The 12,799-nt window shown below is 45.1% G+C and overlaps 1 protein-coding gene across 2 annotated transcripts in view; it reads right to left on the bottom strand.

The window, feature by feature from the left end:
* ABL1 (ABL proto-oncogene 1, non-receptor tyrosine kinase) overlaps window positions 1-12,799 on the bottom strand; it is a 77,731-nt gene that overhangs the window by 12,841 nt on the left and 52,091 nt on the right. For both annotated transcript variants that reach the window (XM_030961205.1, XM_030961206.1), the window contains exons 2-4: window positions 10,262-10,435; window positions 8,712-9,007; window positions 3,390-3,662 (exon numbers count right to left, since the gene is read on the bottom strand). In XM_030961205.1, coding sequence (XP_030817065.1) covers window positions 3,390-3,662; window positions 8,712-9,007; window positions 10,262-10,435 — 743 coding nt within the window. The remainder of the gene's footprint in view (window positions 1-3,389; window positions 3,663-8,711; window positions 9,008-10,261; window positions 10,436-12,799) is intronic.

Raw genomic sequence — 12,799 nt, forward strand, 5'->3', positions numbered from 1 at the left:
TGAGAGGCTGCTGAAAGGCAGGCCCTTGTGTTCACTGGGCAGGAATAAGAAATTCCCTCTCTCAGTCAGGGAGGCACGACCGATGGCAGCCGTGGTGTGACTGAAAACCTAAGGTTTCACAGATTCATTTCTGGCATTCAGAGCCTGACCCATGACGTACCCATACTGGGTAGAGGTGTCACTACCAATTTGTTGGGCACCATAAAGTCATGGGGCACAGCACAAAACCAAGAAAGATACAATCTTGCTCAAAAGACGTATTTTTCTGAAGGAGATACGCCCCAAATGGCCGGAAGGTCATTTCAAAGTGGTGCAAAAATACAGACCTATTCCTAAAGCAATGTTTCTTTCTATATCCATATTTTTTTCAATGATGGATTAATGTTGACAGGCTACATGGACAAAGTGTTTTAGGGAAGGATTGGAAAGGATTTACTGCTGCTGGTGAGAACGATAACAGTGGGCTGCCACTGTGAGATCCAGCCAGCTCCCTGCTCTGCACTTAGCACTGAGAACATTTTTCCAACACTTCCATTCAATCATTTACTATTCATTGCCAATTAGCTTGATTGACAGCTGTGATTTGCTCAACACACTGTCAAAACTAATAGTCCAAAGGTCCTTGTGAGCAGAACCTTAAACTGTTCTCTTTGGCAAAGGAAACTGGGTTAATAATCCAGGTTGCAAAATTATCCTAAATATGCCTTTGTCTTATTCATGCTACGCAAACCTTGGAAGGCTTGTCCTTTGCATAGCTGCTCCACAGTTTGAAATTTCTTACCTCTCAGTGACCATATTAATAAGAAGGACACATACACAGAACCACTGTAGCAATGACCTCTCTGAAAACCTGATCTCGTGGAAAGGACCAAGCTTTAACTGGCTTCCAGCTCCTACTATACTAAACCACGGCAGAAATAAAACAGTTCTGGCTGTCCAGCATTTTCCCAGCACAGCACAGGACCATGCCATGGCATTAAGGGACACCAGGGTTACATGTTGCCTAATTTAAAACACAGACTTCTCTGCTGAGGAAAAAATAAAGGAGGAAAAAAAAAAAAGAAAAGAAAAAGCAGCAGCAGTCCTAGGAGCAGCAGAACTGAGGTGAGCAGTAAGAAATGTGCTGAGCTGACCAGCTCACAGCAGCTCAGCCATTAAATGGCCCTCAGGAGAAGCAGTTATGGCCAGAGTCACAACTGGCTGCACTTGGTCCAGTGCAGGTCACAGAGCCCCTGTCCCCACAGCCACTGCCTTGTGCTCCTCTCCAATTTGGGGGTAAAACCACAAATTCACAGTGTGTCCTGTTATAACAGCCCCTGATAAATACTGTGTCCTGTGCAACTCACAGAGCTGCCAGGGATGGATTTTAACAGGCAACATCTCATTACCAAAACACGGTCCTGCCCTCTCCAGTTAAACACTGAGGAACAGCATGTGCTGCTTCCATCGCTTCTTCTCCAGTTCTGTGCCAGCCATGAGCTATCTTTAGACACTTGACAGAAAACTGAACAACAAATGGGTGTTCATAAAGCATCATTATTCAAAAAGATGCTGGGAGGACTTTTTTCCTCCTCTCTCTTTTAGTCTTTGCTCTCCTTTATCTTTCTTATAGAGATATCTGAGGTAGAGGGGGAAGGAGCAAGAAGAATCATACAAAGTTTTGAAAAACATTCTCTCAAAGGAAAATAAAATGAGTCATCTGAAGATTCGGGCAGAAGCTGCAAAAGGCTTGTTTTTCCCAGTAGAACTGGGATATAAATGTGATTTTAAAATGTTTCCCAAAACTTTGAAGAAAGCTATAATCCCACCTGTCAGGCAGTAGACTAATGGATTTAAAGAAGGTGGATTATAAATTTGCTTTTAAGGATGGTTTTAGCGTACATAATTGCAGGTTGAAGTGTTTCTCAACTCTCCTCCTGGTTGTTCTTCCACTTCCCAGCGGAACACGCTGCTCCATACTACATTATGAACCACTTTTAGTCGTGTTTCATTAAATATTTATTGATTTGAAACAGCCATGGTGTGTATTAAGGTTTCTCCTTCGCACAAACAGATTTGATGGGATAACATGCAGCTTGTCTTTGTTGATGGGTTTCAGGGAGATGAGAATGAAAGCAACAACTTCAGCTTGGAGCAAGATGGGAAGTCTGAAAGCACCAGGAATCCTCACACTGCAGCCAGCAGCAGGAAGATGTTACTGCAAGCTCTGCTCAGTGTGAGCAGGTGTTGTGCTGAACCTGGCCCCAGCCCAGCCCACCTGCACCGCGGCGCTCCAAGCATCCCGAGCAGGGACAACACTAGATGTCACTCGCTCCCTGTGCAAGCTGCACTTGGACTCCCCCACCGGGAGCAGCAGCAGGAACCTCCAGAGTACAGAAAAGGCCAAAATGAAAATACTTTCTGCAGCCATGGCAACCCAGAAGTACTGAGGCAGCCGCTGCTCAGAGAGCAAGGAAGAAATATTTTCCCCAAATCAAGGAAAAGTTCTTCCCCTGACACTGAAGCATCTACACAGTTCCCTCCACTTCAAAATTTCCATTGCAAAAAACCCAAAAAGAAACAAACGAAACCCTCGGTTCTGTTTGTTTCTGCAAGACCAAACCACGTCCCCATTCGAGGAGAGAGAACATGGTGTCAAGTTTGCATAAACTCCTATTAAGCAATCAAATGCAATGCATGCAGATGGTGCCAGAAGATCTCAAGACAGTTTTATAAACATAGATGAATTAAGAAATGACCTTATGAACTCACAGAGCACTATTTGCATTTCAAGAGACAAGGAAACCAAGATGCAGAAATCAGGGAGCAGAGCCAGAAACAGAACTGATTATCCAGTTCTTCATTAAAGCCACTTATGAATTTTAATATACCTTAGCTTGCATACCATTTTTCCTCCTCTTGTGTCTTTTATAAGAAGCAGCTGTGAACAGTTGCTTAAGACTTTCAGGTACACAAGGAGCTTGTCTTTTGGGAAAGACGCCACATAAGACAGAAAATCAAAACATGTAAAGCCTCCCTGAAGCACAGCCTTTGAATTTTATGTTGACTGACTCACAATCCAGAGATTTCTTTAATACACCAGCTTGTGCTGGTGTGTTCATCCGTGAACAGCTCACCTCTACCACACCCTGAACACGAGACACCGTGGCACTATTTACTTTTCTAAGGTTTCATCCATTCTCCAGTAAAAATTGTGCTGTTAACATCCTCCTTTGTTTAGATACGAGTGTTATAGGTATCACATAAACCATAAGAGGATCAAGCTCTTTTAAAAATATTCTTGTTCCAGCCTACAGCACTCAAAGGGAGGGCCACCATCAATGTAACCTAACTAGAAGTGAGGGCAGGCAGCCAGCCTGAACGGGGACTGCTCCGAGATCGAGTCCTACCTTGAGAGTTTTCACAGCCACTGTCAGGTTGTACTTCTTCCAGACTCCTTCATAGACCTCTCCATACTGGCCTCCCCCCAGCTTGTGCTTCATGGTGATGTCGGTGCGCTCGATCTCCCACTTGTCGTAGTTGGGGGACACGCCGTAGATGGTGGGCTTGTTGCGCTTGGGCGCCGGGTAGTGCAGCGTGGTGATGAGCCCATCTGCCACGGTGGAGTGGTGATGGACCAGCTCTGCCAGGGTGTTGAAGCGGCTCTCTGAAGACACATAGAGCTGGGAACCAAAGGGGAAGGGAAAAGCTTGTTCAGGTAATGCCTCTCGGAGAGCTCGTACATAGGGGCTGCATTATAAAATTGTGAAAGCAAAGTGTGGTGTTGCTTCTGCTTGAGCCATGGAACTGTGAGCTCCAGAAGCTCTGTAACCAGCTCCAGAGCCCAGAACAACCAATGCTTACATGGGAAAGGCATGGATTCAGGAGAAAATACATGCACTTTGCCAAAACAACAGGGCAGAAATAGCTGCAAATAGCACTAGACTGGCATGCTGTTGCTTGAGATGTCTTTTTTCAAAAGGCTGGTCAGTGGGACATTTCCTGGGGAGTATGGGGGTTGTCACCCTCAGTGTCTCAACTTCACTATTACTGTTTGGATTATGACAGTTTCACCTGCCTAAATTCTCCCTGAAGCTTCACTAGCAAACCAGAGCTTTCCCTGCTTTAGGCCTGAGCTTCTGCAGAGGTTTAGCATGAAGTGAGGAGCTGCTCTGCTCCATCCCTGTGATGGGCACTGATCAATAGCACAGAAGGAAAATCATTACCACTGAATGAAAACCTGCTGAGAGGCATGATAACCCATATTTGTTACCTTCTTAACATTTATACACAAGATCCATTTTAAGATCCTGCTAAAGATAATGGACAACTGACTCCCTCCCACCAGAGCTGTGTGTTTCCTGCTTCCATCCTCAAGCCCAGTCTTCTGCCAGGCAAGGTGAAAAAAGCTAGAAATTGAATTATTTGAAAAGTGCTGGTTACACCTGAAGGAAACAGGGAGAAATCTTTGCATCAATATGCATTTTGCATCATGGTCTAGCCTACAACACAGAAGATGGAAGAGCTCCATTTCTCACAAAGGCCTGAGGTTTGGCAAGGGACAAGCTTGCAGGAAGAGCAGCACCCAAATTCCTGTCCACTCCACACACTAGTCCTGCTGCTCACATCCCATGCCAACAGCTATGATCAAACTTCCCAAATGCTTCTGACATGCTGGATGTACACTCAACAGTTTCTGCATGTGCACTGGCCATCTGTTTGGGATTTCAGGAGGCTGGAAGTTGATGGCACTGCCAGACATCTAAAAATCCTAGACTTAGGGTAAAATTCTGCTTCTCCCACCTAGACAGAATATTTGGATGGAAAAAGAAAGTGCATCTGTGAAGCTCCAGCAATAAGAGAGCATCACCAACAAAAAAGGGAGCTGCATTTGTAAGAGAAAAAAAGTGTTTGCAAGAAGGGACAAAACCACCCTCAGACTTGATTAGTCTTTTTAATGAAGACTGGAAAATAATGGCACCCTCCTGGGGAGCATGTTCACAGCTCTCCACTAGAATTAATCAGATATTCTTTTGATATCTCATTTCAACACTATGGCTAAAAAATCCCCCTCAAATGAAAAAAAACCCTACAAAAACCTACAACACTTTCCATGATCAAACAGGTGCAATCACCTTAAAACCAGATGTTTTCAGAACAAAAAGGTGGCAACATAAGAGGCTGTTACAGCTGCTTGGTGTGAGTGACCAAGCATTAGCCAGTACAACCCCAATTTAGAACAAGCCACGCCTGTTTGGGAATGACTTGAAGTACTTGCAATGGTATAAGCAGTTCCCATGTTACACTGAGAATTAAAATCTAAAAATATGGATGTAGGAAAAGCTGAACCCCAGGATTACTTGGAAGTATTAGAGAGGCATGGAGAAGGAAGCTCCCCCATGGTTTTATGACAAGTTATATCTCATGAAAATTAGAGATATCTGTATTTAGTGTGACAGATTGTATGATCCTGCTACAGAAGGAGAAAGAAGCTAAATAAATGGCCAAAGATTTTAGAGAAAAGCTGTAGGAGGATGAGGACAGAACAGGACTGCCCTGTCCAGGCCACAAAAACAACACTTCATGCCTTAACACTCATGAAGTTTTCCATTTACGTTAAGATAAACGTCCACCAGTAAATGTGTTTATTCTGTAGGCAGGTTTTTTCTATCCTCTCACTGATGACACCCAACAAGAAAACCACGTGGTGCTGCTGACTTGTACTCTCACAGAGGTGACAGACCCAGCATCTGAGCTTTGTAGGGACTCAAGTTTGCTTCCTGGCTATGTTATTGACACACTATTTGGTCAGTTTTTGTGTACCAAACAAACCATAAACAACAGCCCTGTTTCAAGGGGCTCTGCTTGCACAAATGGACTGCTCATCTGCACTTCTGCCTCCAGACCACATCTCTCTTTCCTGGCTGGGGTATTTTGTACAGGTGGTTGAACTGGCCTGTGCTAACCTCAGCAGATCCTCAATCCAGTGGCACTCCCACTCCCCCCACTCAGCAGACAAAATTGAACAACCACACCAAAAAATCCATGGAGGTTCAAGTCTGCATCCAGTTCAGCCACTGGAAGATCCAAGAGACTCAAGCAGGACCCCAGTCCTGTTTCCTTCCTGCTGAGGACAGCAGGATTTGAACTGGCTGGACAAGGCTATTTATTCAGTTGGGTTACTCAGTAGAAGGTTTTCCCTCAAGTTCTATCAAGTCAGGAAAACCAAGGCCTCTGTACCACGGAAGTGGTTTACCACATGACTGGCTGCACTGTGCCAGCCAAATCAAGAAAGGTCACTTTTAATACCTTCCTTAAAAAAACCCCAACCAACAAAACAAAACATTAGAGGGTGGTCCAAAATAATATGACCCATTAAAGTGGAAAATAAAGAAAAAATTCCCAGAGGAATTTTTTTGAAGCGGGCCAATGCATTCAATATAGTTTGTACTAAAATGAAGATGTACAAACCTCTGATCTCCCTAGTCCCTTCAATTTTCTCCCAGGAAAAAGTCTGGGTGAGGCTTTGCAATGCAGGACACACCACTGAGCTGAGCAGCAGCTGCTCCACATGTTCCTCTAATACCTCTTTCTCCTGAAGCGTGTTCTGCCAGGCATAGGATATGATCCCACCAAAGCCATTCATCCTTACTGCAGCACTGGGAGATATTAAATTCCCTGGACAGGCTGACTAATGATCCAGCAGGCTGGGAGGGCCCCAGGTGCTCAGGGCAGTGAAGGTAAGAGCTCTCCTCCAGCACAGCCATGATCTGCGGCAAAGCTGTAATAAACAGAGTGTGACACGAGCAGCTCAGAGCAGGACCTGCTCCAGCAGCCTCCATTCTGCAGAGGGATAAACAGGGATATTGGCTGTTTCTCTTCCCAGCTCCTCAGCTCTGACAGCCAGGGACAGGGTGCTGGAAGAGCACAGTGTCCCCAGCCCAGCAGCACATCTGCCGCTGAGATGTCGCAATTCACTGCCCAGCTCGTTAACGCAAATTAAAACCAATGAGCTTTAACAGGCCAGGCTGCAAACTGCAGCACATGATGCATGGACATGGCAAACTGCCCCTTCTGCAGGGATGCTGGCACTTGGCACAGCAGCAGGAGCCCTGTGGCTACCTCTGTGCTTGATCCTGCAACGCCCAAAAGCCACAGGTCTCGGTCACTGCTGCTGCTCAGTTTTGTATTTCCAACCACCATGAGCTGCAGATCTGCTTTAGTGAGTTGTTCCAACCTGTGCTTTGCTTTTCCTCAAAAACACCAATGCAAGCAACTTTGTAGAAAACGAACAGTTAACCTGGCTAACACAGACCTGAATGGATTACTGGAGCTCTGCAGAACTGTTTTTCTGGGATAAAAACAGCTCTGCTGGGATGAAAGCCTTCATATGCCAAACTCTATTACAGCTCAAATGGAGAACATGTGCTATCTCCTCACGGACACATGCTTATTTACACCAACCCAAGGAGCCTTCAGTTCAAAACGTTCACATGTGAGCACTGCTCATCTGCCAGCATCTATGGGAACAGAAGGAATATCCACTACAGAGACAGGAGGAGGAATAAGATTCCAGATTGCCATGTAGTCCTTCAAGTATGCTGCATGTCAGCACTTCACAGAGCTGATGTTGACCACAGAGTGTCTACATCGGAGGGAGAAGGAAGAATCAAAATGCCGTAAGTTGGGAATATGTTGCCTTAAATAACATGGTCAGAATTGTCTCAATTACAATCTATTTGTTAAAGCAGACAAAAGTAAAATCTGGTTATCTTATTGGAGGTTTTAGAGTGTTGAGCCTGATAAATAGGAAACACGGGGTACCGGTTCCCTGTATTTTCATACTAAAGATTTTGCAGTCAGCTTTGCTCTAAGAAGAGTAAAGGTCTCATAGGACAAAGGAAAATTTGGCACAGTGGGCTGCTACTATACTTGATTACTTTTGTTTTTTTCTTTTGAAGAAATTTAATGGCACAGAATCTGTCATCTATTAGACGCTGGCAAGAAGAGCCTCAGCAGCCATGCTCCAGACCCACACTTCAACTTCTGTACAGGATCTAAAGAGACACTGCTTAAAATAGATTTGTTAAAAAACAACATTTTCCAAATTCCAATGCTAGTGGAAATGTTTCCATGAAATCAAAACAAAAACCTGTGGAAAACTACACTTTTATGCTAACATTTCTCTGCAGCATCCACAAAGCACAGCATTGCACCACTGCTACAGCACACAACAATCTAGGGAAAAAATGAAGGAACTGGGGACAAAGCCCATATAAAAGTGAAAGTGCCTACCCGTCTCCAATGATCACGCTGAAATACTGTAGAGAAATCAAAACAGTAGTTAAAAATACTGCAGAACACCTCAGAAAGCATTCTGTCCCTAATATTTACAAGATTATTAGCAACAGGCGCTGACTTTTCTGATTTGACAGTCAGGGATTATGTTTTGAACATAAGGGACAAGAATTCTCAGGATCTCTTATTAATGGTCTATTAGATTCTGCTCTGATCTAACTCTACTATTTTCTCCCGTAAAGAAAGGGATAAAATGTTTCTGTATTACATTGTTTTCTACAGGAACAGAACTGTTTTGTCCCAGCCAGGTCAGAATCTCACGGTTTACTGTAACTACACACGTCAAGCCCTGCGACCCGAGCTCAGAACCGCTCAGTTCCATTGCTACTGCTCCACCAAGTATCCCAGCAGGGTTTGCAGAGCCTGGAGCTTACCTTGCCATCAGAGGCAGTGTTGATCCTGTAGTGGTAGACCCTGCCCTCGTAGCGCAGGGAGATGGATCTCTGCCCGGGGCTGCTCTCGCTCTCGCGCACCAGGAAGCTGCCGTTGATGCCGCTGCTCAGCAGGTACTCGGCGGCGTTCCGTGACACCGGCCCGTGGTACCACGAGTGCTTCTCCAAGCTGTTCACTGGGGTGATGTAATTGCTGGGGACCCAGCCCTGCCCGTTCTTGGTCTGAGCCTCGCACCACTCCCCATTGTGATTGTAGCCCAGCACACGGAGCTTTTCACCTTGAGGAAGAGAAAATGGATTTATGTAGCAGGCTCCGAGCTCGCTAGGGCCCCATAGAGGGCCGAGGTGCAAAGAGAGGAATTGCCAAGTCATGATGAAATAGCTAAAGAAGCTCCTGTCTTCCACCTCTCAGACCCTAGCTTATCTCTGTAACCCTATAGGTCACTTTCCCTTAACCCCTACTACTGGACAAGTTTGGGTCCCGTTATACCCTATAAAAAGGGGCTGTTTTAGCCCATTCTGGTTTAGAAGAGCCATTGCTGGAACCCTTCAAAGATCCCTCAATAAAACCATTGCTGTGGAACCGCCAGGACGTTTTCTTCTCCTCTCTTGCATCTGCTTCCTCACTAGCCTGGGCACCTTAGCAAGCAAAGAGCTGGAACCCTAAGAGAGCTGAATCACTAAAGAGCTGATATCCACTGGGTTTGCTAAGAGCGGCCAGGGTACTCGGACACTCTGTCCCCATGAAGGACTGAGCCATCCGGCCCGTGCTGCCTGCTCGGGGGCAAATTAGCCCAGCAGAGAGTCGGGATTAGATTTAGACATGGGAGCCCAGGAGTTGAGGACAAAGATAAGTTCTTTCTGCCTAGCAGATGATTAAATAATCTCCTATAAGAATAGGTATCTGACTCAGCAGGGAGCATGTGTTTCTCTTCAAGCTTGAGTGGATCTCTCCAAGCCAAATAAAGTCACATGCTTCAGATTTTAAGGCTCTCCTGCAGTTCTGCACCAGCTCCAATACTGCTCAAGTTTAAAAAATGAATCCAGCAAATTTTATTTGAACTGAGTTGGCTTGTTGGAGCTAGGAAAGAACTGAAGTGGATAAACAATTAAAAAATAATTTCAATTAGGAAGATAAGTAGATGTGACTTGGAGTACATACAGTGTTTTCTTTCTCAATCCTTCTGGTCCTTATATCTGTACAGTCATTTTTCATACAGGGACTGTGTTTGGAGAACTACGAAAATCAGAGGCTAGCCTCCAAAATCAGCTTAGTTTAATTTCTCAGCTCAAATTCTTGATCCTAATGGAGAATTTAGTTTTGACAGTTTCTTGCCCAATGCAATAAAAAAAAGACAGTCATAACCTTTAAAAAGGTCATGACTTTGTGAAGTATTTGTATTTGTTTAAGATTATTTCCCACAGTAAAAAAAATTCCACAGGGTTTGGTGTAAAACTTAATTATTTCACAGCGACCTTCCTTCCTACACCTTCTCCCACACTCCCAGTGGAATTCTGGCCAGTGACCTTACCTTTAGTTATGCTGAGAGTGTTGTCCCCACTTGCCACAAAATCATACAGTGCAACAAAGAGATGGGGGTCATTTTCACTGGGGCAGGAGAGGAGGTTTTCCTTGGAGTTCCAGCGAGCTGCTTCGCTCAGACCCTGCGGCTCAAAGTCTGACACTACCGGTCTCTGAAGGGCTTCTGCAGGAGAAAGAGGGAGAGAAAGGAAAAAGCAGGTTCATTTTGGCTGATAAAAGCCATCTGGCCAACCCACACACTCTGACTTTCTAAGTTGCATTGTTTCATGACACGTGTGCTCCTCGTGCGTCAGAGGACAGATATGGACGGTGCCTTAATGCAGATCTCTTGCCACATGGGCAGGACACTCTTGTTCCAGAGCTGTCCCCAACCCTCCCAGAGCCCCCAGCTCCTGCCTCTCAGGAAATGCAGGAAAGGGAAAGCCCTTCTCCATCCCTCCAGTGAATGCAGCTCACGTAGGCTGTTTGCTGCCTGTAAATCCTTTGGCTCACACCTAGCTGCTGGAATGGTTAGATTTGAAAACAAACCCAAGACCTTTAAAAGGTAAATCCCTTAATTATCCTATAAATGAAATGGCTAGAACGTGCAGCAAATGGAGCCAAGCAAGGTGAGATTTATAAGACATGGTATTTAAGAAGGAGTTAGGTCTTTCAGGTCTTCACAGTTTTTTTAATCATTTCTCTTCTTATTTGAGAACAAGGCAGTATTTTTTGTTGCTCTCTATCCTGCCCATCCCTCTCAAACTACAGCAGTCTTGAGCATACTTCTACATTTTTAGGAACCCTGGGACAACTCCAAAGACAGAGATTCCTGAAAACTGAGCTTTACAGGTGAATAAAAACCAACCTCCAAAGTTCTTTATACACTGCAGCACATTAGGCATGTAATATTCAGTAAGTATCAGGCAAGTCCCAATACACCAGGGAATTTTACTGCAGTTGCTCCTGCAAGTCCTTCACTTTGGGGCATGACTGTAGAGTTTGGAGCAGAAATGTTCCAGATAATTGTGCCCCCTCACTCTTTAACATGCTACCCCCAGATGTGCTGGCATGCCTGACTGTACTGGCACAGAGCCAGGACAATAAGTTGTGAAACTCTCGTATTTTGAAGGGTCATTCTCCATCTGGATGAGTTTGTTGAGCGAGGTCAGAGAGTTGCACACAAACCATTGCGTCAGTGCAGCTCTGGGGACAGGAAACACGGCACTGTCACTGCAGCCCCTTGCCCCATGAACTGCCCTTCATTACAGCACCAGCCCCTGTCTGCTGAGCCCCTCTATGCACACACACAGGGCTCTGGACACAGAAATTCCATGCCAAGTGTTTCCTAGACTGTCAGGCCACCTGGGAGCACAGAACTGTTTTTATACCTGCAATACTCAGTAGCACTGTGCTGCTATACAGATGCAATCCCGTCAAAACATGATTTTAACACCACTGTTTGTTTGGCCTGGAAATTGACTATAAGCTGTGCCAGTAAACCAGTGAACTGATGCAACTGACATCAGAAAAGGCATGGAAGTTTAGTGTGGACTGGGACATGTGCAAAATATGTTCCCAGTGGAGAAATGATTAAAAAAAAAATCCCACCAACCCCCCAAAATTCAACCTACAAATCATAACAATACACATTATTTTCTAATATCATTTTTGATAGTGAAAGTGCAAATAGTAGTGGTGGCCACTATTTACCCGAAGACAATCTGGCATCCTTGATGTGTTGGTCAGGTGACCACTGGTAAAGGCTCTGTGGGTGGTTATTTATGTACATGAGTACTACTGTATTTGTTGGAAAAAGTATATCATGTATGTGAGCAGAATAGGAAATACAGACACTGCTGGGCCTGTTTTCCTAGCCAAACTGTAACTGCAGGCAGATATATTTCCATAGTGAATCAGAGCAGTTAAATAATTCCACTTTCTAAATGATTCCACAGTCAGAAAAAGTGATAGTGTGTTGGGGGGTTATTTTAAAGCACCTTGATATCCTGGCTTCCTCTTCCTGTGTCCTGCAGGAGAATATATTTTAATAGCCTGGGTTTCCCTCAAGAGTGTCAATGAGACAAGAAACAGAAAATCCACTTCCAGAAATTAAGCTATAATCATTTTACCATGAAAACGCTTTGAAGCCCATTAAGCTCCCTCATCAAACACAGGGCACTAGAGTGATGGGAGATAGTCCAAGGAGTTAGACCATCAGTGAACACCTGGAACAGACAGACAGCAGAGCTGCAAGGGGCAGGCACACAATCTAAGCAAGTAGCAATGCTGTGATGCTCTCCCCCAAATATGGGACAAACCAGCACTCCCTGCTCTGTGGGATGGACCATAATCTCCGTTAGGAAGGAAAATGCCTCCCACACGGGGCACTAATTCGACAGGAAGGCAGGAAATCCAAGGCAGGCTCCCCTCCAACTCCAGCACATCGCAGCCCAGTGAGGATGGCTCAGGCACAAACAGGGATGGGGATGTGGGAGCAAAGCCAAGCGCTCCACAAGAATCCTTCCCTCGTGCCCAGGCCGTGGTG

This window comes from Camarhynchus parvulus, chromosome 17 (assembly GCF_901933205.1).
Source record: "Camarhynchus parvulus chromosome 17, STF_HiC, whole genome shotgun sequence".
In the NCBI taxonomy this organism is placed as follows: Eukaryota; Metazoa; Chordata; class Aves; order Passeriformes; family Thraupidae; genus Camarhynchus; species Camarhynchus parvulus.